The 14841-nt window shown below is 36.3% G+C and overlaps 1 protein-coding gene across 2 annotated transcripts in view; it reads left to right on the top strand.

The window, feature by feature from the left end:
* The window catches only part of necab2 (N-terminal EF-hand calcium binding protein 2), a 173261-nt gene that overhangs the window by 120865 nt on the left and 37555 nt on the right, over positions 1-14841 (top strand). Inside the window, exon 9 of one of the 2 annotated variants that reach the window (XM_038305590.1) lies at positions 1372-1428. The exons of the other annotated variant lie outside the window; for it this stretch is intronic. Within the exon in view, the coding sequence (XP_038161518.1) occupies positions 1372-1428 (57 nt within the window). The remainder of the gene's footprint in view (positions 1-1371; positions 1429-14841) is intronic. 2 annotated transcript variants of the gene reach the window in all.

The following is a 14841-nucleotide window of genomic DNA, read 5'->3' as shown; positions in this document are numbered from 1 at the left end:
AAGCTCAGATCTTCCTACTGACACTGTGCAGGTGTCTGGAAGAGGAAATGATAATATCACACTGCGTCAGAGCAAATCACAATTTGTTTACTGAATGAATAATGGTCCGATCACACACCGAGTGATGTTATATGTGGCAAGATGAAAATACTGCCCTGCGTTGGCACCACTGCTCTGATTACATGCTGGAAATCCTGTTGCTTGCTCAAAAGGTAGATCCATTCAGCCTCTGCTTCTGGCTGTCGTTCTGACATTCTCCTGCTGTCTTTCATGTTCTTGGTTTGCAAACTATTATTATTTATTACTACCTGCAAACAGGAAAAGGCTTCTTTGCAGGAACACAAAAGCCTTGATTTTATGGAGGTCTGGTGAAGTATTCATGAAAGGATTAAAGATAAGCAATTACATTTCAGCCAAAAGAAATAAAGCTGTAGGCTATATAATACTTTAATAGGTTTCAGATAAAGAAAACTCAACTTAATTGATATAAAAATAAGTTATTTAATTTTTACATAGTAGACATAGTAAAACATCTTGAAGATGCACGCGAGGATCCTTATTTTATGCTTTTGATTGTCTCCTTGTGGTCATCTAATGCCGTTGTTGCTTCCAACAGTAAGCCATTATGAAAGCCAAACACACCACCAGATAGTTATAGCTAACTTGACCCTTTCTCACATACCCTGTATTCTGTTTAGAGTGGAGTCTAATCTTTCATGTGCTGAACAACCAGCAACACAAAGCCCATTCTTTTTTTCAGTTTAGCTGTGGCAGTGCTGTCAGACCAAGCTTCAATTTCTAATCCCTGAACTGTGTATGTTTTGAGGACAACAACCAGACCCTCTGTCCTTACGTTTTCCCTCTATTTGGTAAAAGTCAGTCAGCCTCTGAGTCACTCAGTGTTTTGATTTGTCACTTACTGTTGCTTGTTCGATCTGGCTTATGTAACTATGGAGTCACTGAGTGTCAAAGCGAAGGAGAAAAGTGACTTTCTTGTCATCCTTGCACACAGTTATCAGGCCACCTGGCTAAGCCACTGTCTTTAGATAGCATCCAGTTCTAACTAATTACATCCCAGTTATCTAACTTGAACTTGATCAAGCCTGTTTGCTTAAATCTAAATAAAGGAAGTATAATTTTACAAGTAAATTTAAGTGGTATGGGTTGTTGCATCCATTCATCATTTAAAATGTTTTTCTTTTTTGAATAATCTTTGTATAAAAGTATAAAATCTCCTCCTTTTGTTCCTGGTTCTACTCTTATCGTGTGCACTGACACCTATCATTGTGCTTTTAGCTGCTGCTGTTGTTGTAGTTGCCCCTGTTGATTGACACCTTACTGATGTTGCTGGTGTTGTGTTTCTGGTTACAGACAGTCTGGTTTGATCTGCACCAGAGGCTAACAGATACCGATGGCACCCCAAGTGCAGTAAGTAGACCAAACATTTAATGAATACATCCTGTGCCTTACAACCTGGCATGCAGCCTCCGGACCAGTATCTCTGTCCTGTTGCCTGCAGGGTGCTAAACTAATAGTGAGGCATCATGAAAGGGATCACAGTTGTTTCCCAGGAAACAGAGGCGGGCTTGTTTTGTTGTCCAGATTTTTATATTCAAGGGTTTAAACATTTTTATCTCTATTTTAGCTGCAGATTAAATAAACATTTTATCACCTGTTTTGAAAGCAATGCCATATTTTTATGGTTTGAGAGCTTTTTTTTTTTTTTTTGAAGATGTATGATTCACAGAAAACCTCAGACAAAACAATTAATGAAAACACAATTTCAGAATTTTAAAAAATACTTCCTTTTTAATTGCAGACTAATAGGCATAATAATGCATTTGTTTTTGCAGCAGGTGGGAAAAGATCCGTAAAGCACCATTAAAAAAATTAAAAAGTGACATACAGTGCAACTCATCCCCCTTGTTTCTCCATTTCGTAATTTACCGTAACACCAAATTTCATTTTACAGAACCTCATTTGTATACTACAAATAATTATAATGAGACTGGTTACCTTTAAGCTGTAATTTGATTTTAGGTCATTAATGCAGCTGTTTTTGGCCTTGGAGCACTGAAAAAATATGGCATGCATATTTTGAATCTACTTGAGCAAATATAATTACTTTAGCACAATTGTTTCATGTTCTACCCTGCTAATATTAAAAATTGTGTTAGAGTAACTAAATATGCTTAAGTAGATAAAAAAAATGCAAGAAAAAGTGTAGAAGATCTTTGTAAAAAAAAAAAAATTTACATGGTGACCAAAAGCAGCAGGCATTTCCAGCTGGGTTCAGGTAAAAAAAAAGCATATTCCTATGAGCTTTGACATTTGTAGCGCCGTTCAGTGCAGCACCTAAAAATGTAAAGGCTGTGGCACAAGATATGTATAAAGATATTACTGTTCACGTATTGACAGAGTGGACATGTTTGGTAACTTTGGAGGAGCCTCAGAGATTCTTTAACCCCTAGTTGTTCGAGGCAGATAGCTAAGGAGAAAAAGAATTGGACTGTTGCCTCATTGTCTAATGTAATCTTTTTAGATAAAAATAAAGTTTGCATTTCATTTGGAGTCAGGGAGAAGGAAAAGAATCCATGTTGCTGAAATTTAATTGGGAAGTCAGTGCAGTTGCTTGGAAAATTTAGAGCACTTCAGACAAGCTTCTACTGAAAAAGTTAATTGAGGTGTTTTTATTATTTTATTTTCCAGCAGGATTTGACCCTTGCCCCCCTAAATTACCAACAGCAGGTTTAATGACCATGTTTTTTCGGATTGTGATTGGTCAGCAATCTCCCCGGCGGTTCATTGCATTGAGGTGACCAACCTGCAAAAGGAGGCCCAACCTCTTATTGAATATTAATAAGTTTGAAATTTGTGTTTAAATTGTGTCCAGGCTGAATTACCAAGAAGAATTTATGGCAGACTTAGAAAAGTGTATCCTTACAGACATTCTATAGCAAAGCAGATCTTGAGCTTTTCGTTTTGTCTTTTTGGTTTTTGTTTCAAATAAAAGATCACAGTTTAATATGTAGTCCCCCAAAAAAACGTCCAATATAATTTTTACAAAATGCGGCTCTACAAGTTATTGCTTTAATTTAGCTGTGTGATTATGAATTATTTAACATTTATTATAAATAGGTTGTTCTTGTATTTCAATTATATTCCAGCACCACATAAAATTACAATAATGAATTAAAGGGTGTGGTTATAATGTGACCTGCTTAAGAAGTAAATATGTATAAATATTTTTGTCATTGTTAGAAATAATTTAAACTAATGTCTTTTAGGGGTTCTTCTAATAAGAAAACAGAGAAGAGCTTAAAGCTTGAGGAGCTTCAGCATACCTGACATATATTAAAACTGTTACAAATGACATGTTTACATTTCTAAAAAATAAAAAAAAAAAGCCCAGAACTTTCTCTAAGAAGCATTTTGTACAGAGAAACAGATTAATCATCAAGACACATCTCATTGTTTCAGAATGATTTATTCTACGAGAAACCATGAATAATCTCAAACAGCAAGCCAAGACATGCACAAGTAAATTGAATAAAATGCTAGTTTTTAGGTTTCTCGATTTTAAAAACCATGTTTAGTTTGACAGACCAATTAATGTCCATCATTACCAACAACTGCTGTTGCCATCTATAGCTGTTTAAAGTGCAGTAATCATCCATGTGGACCTGTGATCTGTAATCATCTTTATTAAACTGGGAGAGGATAATCACTGTTTTGTTGCATCATTACACAAATGAACAGCAGAAGGTGGATTTCGGCTCTGGATGCTGAAACTGGGGGTGAAAATAAAGGAGTTTGAAAAAAACAGACACCTTTTTATATTAGAAGCAATTATGGTCACACAAAACTGTTGAAATATGCTTTAATGAAGATGAGCATTAAACATTTATAGCTCCAAAATGTTTATCAGTGAAGCTGTTAATGGATTTAATTAAAGTTGTTGCCTTTTAAACCATTGTTTAAAAAATAAACTTAATTTTGTTGATAAAACATGCTCAAAAAGAGATTTAATTGAATGCTTTTTTTTTTTTACTCTGGCCTGTTTTTTCAAAACTACACAATATAATGCATGACCATGGACAACCATAGAAAAAAATGATAAAGCAATTAAATTTTTTTTTTCTTTTTTTCTTCTTTTTTTTTGGGACATTTCCTCAACATGCTATTTGCAATGGAGTCAACAACTATGATTTCAAAAATAAAGAAAATTGTTCCTATATGTTTACCAGGGTGTTTTTAAATAGTTTATATAAAAAATACTGATTGATGAAATTTATTGATTGATTATTGTAAGAGCAGTTTAGAGAATTTAGACTAATCAGTGAATTATTTATAAAAGTACAAAAGTACTGGACACAAGTAGGACCAGGTTTAGGCCCAGTTCAGCCTGGTATGGTTTGGAGTAGCCTTTAAAGATATAGTGGAGGATGTTATTTTTCTGGGTGGATTATTAAAAATAAGTGATCCTCCTTATTGTTAATCATTCTGCTGATGTTTACGTAAGGCTGTCCTACTTGTCCGTCCCCATTTTCACTCACTGGTGGTTAGTCTGACATAGTGGAAAAATTGCAAATCTTCTTTTGGAAATTAAGCTTGTATGAGCGATGCAAACAGCAACTTTTAAAGTGTGCAGTAGTGTGGTGAAATTGGCTTGTGGATGCTCTTGCACGTGTTTAATAGGCGTTCCTTCTCAGGAGCAGGTACAGGGTTTTGCAAGTGGAGAGGGCAGGTCTTTTCAAGAATTCGCGAAAATCCTCCACTATACCTTTAATTCAAATGCATGATAGATGCAAGGGAAACTGGGATTTTAATGTGAATACTTAATTTTAAGTATGAAAAGCTTTTTTTTAACACTTAAAGGTACCTGTTTAAATATTTTTGATAGGAATAAAACAAAAAGTACCTTATTATTAAAAGTAAATTGATAAGTAAAAAAAAAAAATTTAAGATATACCCTAAACCACAAGCTAGCCTTGAAAATTAATAATTTTCCCTCCCATTTTCTGATGTCAAAAAGCTTAGGATTGGACTACATCCCTTGGATCTCCAGAGAGTAACTTTATTCTATGAAAAGACAACCCAGTCTCATGGGAAAATGTACCCCCACTACGTTGGTCCAAACTGCAAAACGTAGTGGAGGTACATTGATGGTCATTTTTTTGTGGTACTGTTACATTTCTTCTGACTATACGCTTTCTATTGTTTTACGTCCTAGTCACGTGACTTTCAAGATTCCAGCTGGGAGAAGAAAAAAAAATATATATATGGCCGACATTCGCTCATTTTTTTGTGGAAAGATTAATAACTTGAGTTTGTTTTTGCATTAAAATGAGTTTTGATTACATTTCTAGTGAGAAATGTATAGTTTGTTGTCAGAATATTTACTCAGGGAATGTACATATTCACTTGCTTGTTCGTTTCTTGCAAAGATTTTTCAAGATAATGTGAAACTGTAACGTTTTGGTATAAACATGGCCGAGATTTCTCTAACTTTTAGTGGGAAAATCAATAATTTCAATCAGTTTCTGCATTTAAATGGGTTTTGATTACATTTATAGCGAGAAGTGTAGGGTTTATTTACATAATATTTACTTAGTGAACATACATAATCACCCGCTTGCTAGTTTTTGCTACGGTTTTTCGGATCTCATCAGGATTATGTGAAATTGCAACGTTTTGGCTGCTACCCATCGCCTAGCATTTAGCTGCCGCCCAGATTCAACATTGAATTCTTTGTGATTTAACTCCATCTGACGGATCAAACCCTCGCCACTGCGTGCGTTGCGTCTGAGGTTGATTTTCAGATCAATGCATTACGTCGTGGCATACGGGAGAAAATAATGTTGAAAAAATTATCATGGGTTAAGATCGGATGTGTTTTATTTGGAAATCTACCGGATCCTTTGTGCATTTAACTTCCTGTTTGGTGCGATCTCATTGATGGATTTTGACCAGATTTTGACCAAAGAGGAACTCAAAAAAACAAAACAATTTAAATACACAACCAGCATATCTGGAATCAATGACAGAGAGCGACTGGGACCAGAAGTTTATTAATTTCTCCCCTCCCCTTGATTTCCATTCAAAATGTTTTCGGTCCCACGGGCTATACGGAAGGGGCGTGCATACCGCCACCTACTGTTCATGAGTGTGTAGCAACATTGTTTTACGTCTATTAAATTCTATTTTTTAATTTTGTATTCTGAAGATAAATAAATAATGCTTTCCTTAATCTATAAATATCTTTTATATTTCCTTTATTTCCCAATAATCCTTTAAGACTCTATTCTTGGCCTGTCCTTTCAACTCTTTTCAATTTCTCCCTTTCAGGTTCATATGTTTTGCAGTTCATCAATACATCTACATTTTCTATCTCTCCACATCCTTCACATTTATCATTATTTTTCCTCCCTATTAAGTATAAATTGTCATTTAAATAAGTATGACCTACTCTTAATCTAATCATTATTATTTCTTCCCTTCGGTTTCTCTCATTAATATTTCTATTTAATACTGACTTTTGTACTTTATATAACCTTCTTCCTTTTTTATCTTCATTCCACCTTTTTTGCCATTTTTCAGTTTCTTTCCCCTTAATAAATGATTTTCCTTCCCCTTTCCCTAAAGGAATTGTAATTGTTATTGCCTCCTCTAAAGCCCTTTTTGCTAATTCGTTTCCTTTTACCCCTTCATGTGCTGGAACCCAACAAAACCAAATATCAATGCCACCCCTGTATAATCTAAATAAACTGTGCTGAATTTCTAATACTAAATCTTTCTTATTATTTCCTTCTCCCTGAATACTTTCTAAAACTGCGTTGGAATCCGTGCAGACCACCAACCTGTCTGCTCTGACCTCCTCCACCCATTGTAAACTCAGTATAACTGCCACCATCTCTGCTGTGAAAACAGACAGTTGATCTGAAATTCTTGTAGAAATGTGTATTTTGAACTCTGGTACATATATTCCTATTCCCACACACCCTTTTAAATTCTTTGAAAAGCATAGTAATAATAATAATATTTTTTTAAAGCAGTCAATGATTCCAACAAGCAAACTCATATTATAATTACCTTAAAATATATTCTGATGGTTCTAAAAAGGGTGTGTGGGAATAGGAATATATGTACCAGGTTGCAACCCAGTCTCATGGGAAAATGTACCATCAGAATATATTTTAAGGTAGTTATAATATGAGTTTGCTTGTTGGAATCATTAACTGCTAAATGCTAGGCGATGGGTAGCAGCCAAAACGTTGCAATTTCATATAATCCTGACGAGATCCGAAAAACCGTAGCAAAAACTAGCAAGCGGGTGATTATGTATGTTCATTAAGTAAATATTATGTAAATAAACCCTACACTTCTCACTATAAATGTAATCAAAACCCATTTAAATGCAGAAACTGATTGAAATTATTGATTTTCTTTTGTAAAATATTGTGTAATCACAATATTTTACAAAAGATTAGTTTGTGTTTTTTTTTTAAATACTTTCACCTTGAATTCTACCGTAATTGAAATAAACCTATGTTTTCCTTTTAAATAAAGTCCAAAATTTACCTTTGGTGTTTTTTTTTCTGCCAAGAATATGTTCTTGCCTTCGAGCCCAGATCTTCTATCTACAGGACACCATTGTGATAATCACATATTGCTCTTTTGCCTGCAGCAGTTGAGCCACTTATAGCTTCCCATTAGCTGCTGGGAAACTGTGAGAGGTGGACTAAATTGCCTTGTTGTCATGGCCACAGACATAAAAACACAGTTTTTATTATTTGGCATATTTTCCCCCACCATTATTACAGAATAAATGTGGAAAGGGAAATATGAGGAAAAAGAAGGTCGAATAGCATGGACTAAAAGTCCAGCTGGCAAGGATTCACCACAGGGATCTAACTGCTGAAAAGTAAGCACATCAACTTTTGACTTTTTAAAGACTATTGATAGAAGTGTGGAGAGTTGCTCTAAGTCATGATTTACCATATATATATATATATATATATATATATATATATATATATATATATATATATATATATATATATATACACTATATTGCCAAAAGTATTTGCTCACCTGCCTTGACTCACATATGAGCTTAAGTGACATCCCGTTCCTAATCCATAGGGTTCAATATGACGTCGGTCCACCCTTTGCAGCTAGAACAGCTTCAACTCTTCTGGGAAGGCTGTCCACAAGGTTTAGGAGTGTGTTTATGGGAATTTTTGACCATTCTTCCAGAAGCGCATTTGTGAGGTCGCACACTGATGTTGGACGAGAAGGCCTGGCTCTCAGTCTCCGCTCTAATTCATCCCAAAGGTGTTCTATCGGGTTGAGGTCAGGACTCTGTGCAGGCCAGTCAAGTTCATCCACACCAGACTCTGTCATCCATGTCTTTATGGACCTTGCTTTGTGCACTGGTGCACAGTCATGTTGGAAGAGGAAGGGGCCAGCTCCAAACTGTTCCCACAAAGTTGGGAGCATGGAATTGTCCAAAATGTCTTGGTATGCTGAAGCATTCAGAGTTCCTTTCACTGGAACTAAGGGGCCAAGCCCAGCTCCTGAAAAACAACCCCACACCATAATCCCCCCTCCACCAAACTTTACACTTGGCACAATGCAGTCAGACAAGTACCGTTCTCCTGGCAACCGCCAAACCCAGACCCGTCCATCAGATTGCCAGATGGAGAAGCGCGATTCGTCACTCCAGAGAACGCGTCTCCACTGCTCTAGAGTCCAGTGGCGGCGTGCTTTACACCACCGCATCCGACGCTTTGCATTGCACTTGGTGATGTATGGCTTGGATGCAGCTGCTCGACCATGGAAACCCATTCCATGAAGCTCTCTGCGCACTGTTCTTGAGCTAATCTGAAGGCCACATGAAGTTTGGAGGTCTGTAGTGATTGACTCTGCAGAAAGTTGGCGACCTCTTCGCACTATGCGCGTCAGCATCCGCTGACCCCGCTCCGTCAGTTTACGTGGCCTACCACTTCGTGGCTGAGTTGCTGTCGTTCCCAAACACTTCCATTTTCTTATAATACAGCTGACAGTTGACTGTGGAATATTTAGGAGCGAGGAAATTTCACGACTGGATTTGTTGCACAGGTGGCATCCTATCACAGTTCCACGCTGGAATTCACTGAGCTCCTGAGACCGACCCATTCTTTCACAAATGTTTGTAAAAACAGTCTGCATGCCTAGGTGCTTGAATTTATACACCTGTGGCCATGGAAGTGATTGGAACACCTGATTCCAATAATTTGGATGGGTGAGCAAATACTTTTGGCAATATAGTGTATATGTAGAGATGTACTGTATATGTAGCTTCAAATCACATACAAATATAATTCAATTATGTTATTGTGCCACAAATTCAAAGTTTCTTTTATTTATGTATTTTTTTATTTCTGTTCCTTTAGAAATGGGGCGATTCAAAGTGTGGAGGGAGCAGTTATAAAATTAATTAATTTTAGATTTTACATTAATACATATGACTGTATAAACATTGTTTTGCATATCTGCAGAAGTAAATTAATGTAGGTAGCTAGAGAAAAAAAGCTCTTTAAGCAGCAACTTGTAACAGCATCACCACTACTTTTGGTTTTCCACATTGAAGTGATTCAGCTGCATTCAAAGGGGGTTAGGAGATTACAGGCTATAATCTGGTGCAAAGATGTTCTTAAAAATTATTCACACATCCCATATATTTTGAGCACAGTTTATACAGTTCTGTTTTTTAAAACTTATTTTGGAATTTGATAACAGATTAAATTTATCTCAGCTAACTGATAAGATCTCTTATGTTTAACATTTCATGAAAGCATGGATACTGGGACTAGTTTTGACTTTCAGTTGACTTTGATGCTTGATTGCTTAATTTTTACTAAATCAGTGACCGTGTTTTAGACCTCCCTTTGGAAATTTATCACAACAAGCTTGAAAATTTTTTTTCTGTAAACGTTTATACTTCAGATACCAAAGGTCACCTCCTCATAATAAATAAAGCACTTTCTTTTAAGAAATGGCACTCTTGATTTATTTATCATGTACAAAGCAGATAATTGCTGTGACAGCTTCATTCATGGGATAGAAGATATTTTACACCTTCTTCTTCTGTCTCACAACACTTATGATTGTAAAAGTATATTTGTAATTTTGGAGTAAATCTTAACAGATCTTAAACTACAGCTCTATCTAATAATGGATTGATCTTTAGCTAATTTTCTAGTCTAAAACCAGAACCCTGTACAAACTAATTCCAGAATGCAATGTCACATTCTTAAGATTATTTCAAAACAAACAACCTATTTGTAAAAGTCCTTTACTAATCTCAACAAAGTATTTTGAAACAAATATGACAAAAAAAGTATAGTTCATTATGCTGCAATTTAAAAAAGAATATTGCAACTATAATTTAGCTTTCCTGATTATGACTATTTGCAAAGTATTATCTGCTTATTATACTGCATGACCATCTCTATAAACAAGTCTTGAGAAAAAGAACGGTGCATTCCTAGCTACAGATAAATGGCTAATCAACCAAATGAATTATGCCCATGCAATATTTTAAACCCTCTTTTTAGAGAAGACAGGCTTCCCTGATTAAACACAAACATTGCTTGGAGGCCGGCACATCTGTTTGATTAACAAGCTATGAATGGCCTGTGAAGCAAGGTAGTTATGCATCTGTTTATTACTAAACTAAACTAAAACAGCCGTGCTAGATGAAATAAAGAGATGCTAAGTAAATGTTACCCTTTGTTTTTAATATTCTACTCTTTACCCATTTCTCTTAAACACTGGAATACTTCACCCCTTTGTACTGCTCTGGTCTAATGTAGGACAATGTTTTTTGCTTATTAGGAGGACCTTCTTTCATCAAGGTCATGCTCTGTCTCAGTTTTTATGAAACTTTATTTTTCTTCCTCTTCTACTCTGTCCTCCTGACCTCACGTTTCCCAGCAGGGTAAAGTCTATCAAAGTATTTCAACCGCACTCTAATCTCTGCAAAAAGAAAAGCGTGTTTAAGTGGGATCAATGAGCAAGGAATCCTGATGAAATCACACTGGAAATGGTTGATGCAAAGACTATGTTAAAGCGTGTTTGTAGTGAAGGAGCATTTATTTAATCGTAGTGGACAATTGTGAGCAGTTAGTTTACCTGAAAGAAGCAAAGGAGGTCGAACAAACTGCACACATTGTATCCAGTCCGTCTCCTAATCCCCCTAAGAAGTCTGTCAGAGTAGAGAAGCAATAAAAGCAAGAGAAGCTGGAGTTGATTGAGAACAAAATAAGAACGGAGAATATAAGGAGTTGAGTGAGATAGTGGGGCAGATTATAAAGTAATAAAGGAAAGATAATAGAAATGGTTCAAGGAGCAGAGAGAGGTGGGGAAAAAAACTACAAGCTTGGTACAAGCTTGGCTCTGTTTTTTTAGGAAATAGATGTTTTCTGTGAGGCTCAGAAGGTGTTTTTTTTTTTTTTTCTAAATCTCAGCAGCACAAATTCATCATGGTGTTCCTTTCCTCATTCAGCATACAGTATCTCCTCACAGCTGTGTTTATGTAAATGAAAGCCGTAATTAAGCAGGACGAATTCAAAAAGCTCCAGTCTACTCTATGGATTATTGCTTTCCATGATGAAAAACTGACAGCCATTAATTATTTTCTCATGTTCAGTTTAAAAAAAAAAAAAGCTTCAGTGGGAATGCAAAGATCCAGCTGATCTGGAAACAGTGGTCTTCCCATTAATCTCCAAAGTTTCCCATCTTTTAACAAAAAGATCCTTGTTAATTTCACATTTTCTTATACGTAGGCCATGTGGCAAGGCAATTTTATTTGTATAGCACAATTCACTACATGGACAATTCAAAGTGCTTTAAATCAGCTAGATATTCAATTAGAAGAAAACTAAAAGCAGAATAGAAATGAAAAAAAATTGTAAAGCTAATAAAAAATGGTGGTATTCTTTTTTTTCAATATGTCAGAGACCTGAAAAGACTTTTTCTAGTAGCCAGTCTTGTTAAAAGGGAGTAAACAGTCGAAATGTTCTTGAGATTTATGCTTCAACACAAAAAAAAATTTCCCAGCATCGATAATTACTTATTAGATTGTAGAAGAAATTCTGTCATAACCTACTAAAGGTTTAGCAATGTTGCTTTGTCATGGACTTGTGCTGGAAAGCAAAGCCAGGTTAAATTAACTTGTCTTTATCAGTGTGACCGACAACTTCTTTAAAAGCAGAGGCTGCAAATGTTTGGCCATAATTTACAACACAACTTTAAAAAAAATAGATGAATTAAAAAAAAAAAGTAAAATAAATGATATCAATCTCTTGTTATAGAAGTAACACCTAATTATGGCCTGCTTTGAAGGCCTGCCAGGAGAAAGCCTCTTTACATGAAAGTGAACATTTCAGCCTATTTGCTCATTTTTATCTTAATGAAGCACAAAACATTCTGTCTCCCTTCTTATTTACTTTCTTCAAAAATAAGAGTGGGAGCACATTCACAAGTAAATTACATGTACTGTTGTTTTTCATTGTTAGTCACTCTTGTGATAAAAAACAGTTGTTGTTATTACTTGAAAGTTTATGTGCACAGTATTATTTCTAGCTCTGTAAATCAAAAAAGCTAAGACTTGACTTTCAATTTAATAATTTGGTACGAAATTAAATCAAATTTCAAATCCAAATGCAATATGTTGAAAACCTATCCACATCTGTGGAATCTCTTTAAAGGTATAGTGTTCTTTTTCCGGGTGGATCATCAAAATAAGTGGTCCTCCTACAGTAATTGTCAATCGTTCTGTTGATATGTTTACGTGAGGCTGGTGTTCAGTCAGATCAGCATACCCATAGTCAATACTCGTTTAAAACAATTTAATTACTTACTTTTTGGTGTTTTTTGAAGCGTATGGCGACCTGACCTTAAATAGTTTTTTGTTAATGACTAAAGGGATACATGCCCGTCGAGGAAGTTCAAAGTGTATTTCTTGTGCAAAACTGGGATAAACTAAAGGGATACACAGGAATAGCATGCGCATATGCAAATCTGACGATTGCGCATGCGTATTGAGTATGGATATGCTAATCTGTCTTACATGCTCGTCCCCATTTTCAGTTATCGGTGGTTAGTCTGACCTAGTAGAAAAATTTCAAATCTTCTTTTGGAAAGTAATCTTGTATGAGCAATGCAAACAGCAACTGTTAAACAGAGCGTGCACAAGGACAAATGGGCTTGTGCATGCTCTTGCATGCATTTAATAGGCGTTCCCTCTCCGGAGCTTGTACAGGGTTTTGCATGAGCATTTTATTTTTTAAAGTGGAGAGGTGAGTCTTTTTAAAAAATTGCAAAAATCCTCCAATATTCCTTTATTATAAGCAGTTTGATGCAAATGTCATGAAACGAGGACAGATGGACCCAGTATTCAAAAAGAGACAGTCAGTAGGAAAGTTCAAAACGTTTATTAAACAAACAAAACAAAAGCGGAGCTGTGGCTCGCGGACACTGCAGGCGGGGGGGCGGGGCACCGCCCAATCTCAGACACTCTAGGGGAGAAACACAGGTAAGTGACCACGATCATCTGACTGAAGATGATGTTCTCAGTGAGTCACTTACCTGGTTTAGCAGTCCAGTCCGTACCCCTTGAGGGGTGCAATCCAGCCGATGGGCTGACAGCTGAAGCAGCTCACGTCACCCAGAGTGTCCCCAGTGCTGCAGCTCCGGAGCAGTTGGGGGAAGCCGATCCTGATCAGGGATGCAGATCAGGCAGGAACAGACAGAACAGGTTGCAGATCAGGCAGGAACAGAACAGGTAGCAGGATCCAGGCTTCCAGGCTTTAACAGAGCTCCGGGACAGGAGGGTTCAGAGTCTGACTGGGACCAGAAGCATGACCAGGTGGTCACGCACAGGAGCAGACAGGATCAGGTGCAGACAGGCAGGCTCAGTGGAAGAGGATAGCCGATTCAGGATGTGGAACCGGAACTTGAAGCAGGACTTTAAACTGGTCTCCTCCCTGGATCCAGGCTTACTGGATAAAAACTGAACCTCCCCCCATAATGAGCCAAAAACCCAGAGGACTCCGCAGGGGAGGAACAGTGGATGATCAGGAGACGAGAAAAAAACACAAAAACCCTCTTTCCACTGGCTGCTAGGATCCAGGACATGAACCATGACAAAAAATTAAACAGACAGACTGACTGACAGAAAGACAAGTAATGATCTGGCACTGAATGCTCAGGCTGAACTGAATATAACCAACAGGAAACAGGTGAGAGGAATAAATTATAATTGAGGCAGGGAGGGAAAAATGACAGGTGAAAGGAATGACTAATTAAGGGAGAGCAAACAGGCCAGATCACGACAGCAAACTGTTATGCTCGAAACAAAATAAATAAATAAAAAGTCTGTTCATTTTGCATATGGTATTTTACAATAAGACCATTTTGAAATTATTTTTCAGATGTTTTGAGTGAGTTTTTGTTTTTGGTTTCTCATTTCAGAAAAATATAATTGAAAGACGGAACAAATTATGCTAATTGTGAACTTGGAAGTTTCAAGAATAGCTTCCACTTTTTTGTAAAATATTACACCTTTCATACAATAATTTTCTGTATATAAAAAATTTGCTCATCTGGTCTTCACCAGGTTCTACATGTTTTTTTTTTGTTTTCTTTTTAACTTAAGTGTGCAAAGAAAGGCAAATATGAGGAATACCTGAGGAGAAATGTCATTTATAATTATTACTAGAATTTTTATTGATTGCTGCATTTTATGGCACATAAAATTATTAGATATTGATATCAAGACTTGCTGTATTTGTC

This window comes from Cyprinodon tularosa, unplaced genomic scaffold (assembly GCF_016077235.1).
Source record: "Cyprinodon tularosa strain WSP-4 unplaced genomic scaffold, ASM1607723v1 ctg56, whole genome shotgun sequence".
In the NCBI taxonomy this organism is placed as follows: domain Eukaryota; kingdom Metazoa; phylum Chordata; class Actinopteri; order Cyprinodontiformes; family Cyprinodontidae; genus Cyprinodon; species Cyprinodon tularosa.
Note: the sequence above shows the minus strand (reverse complement) of the source record. Positions and strands in the feature narration are given on the sequence as shown.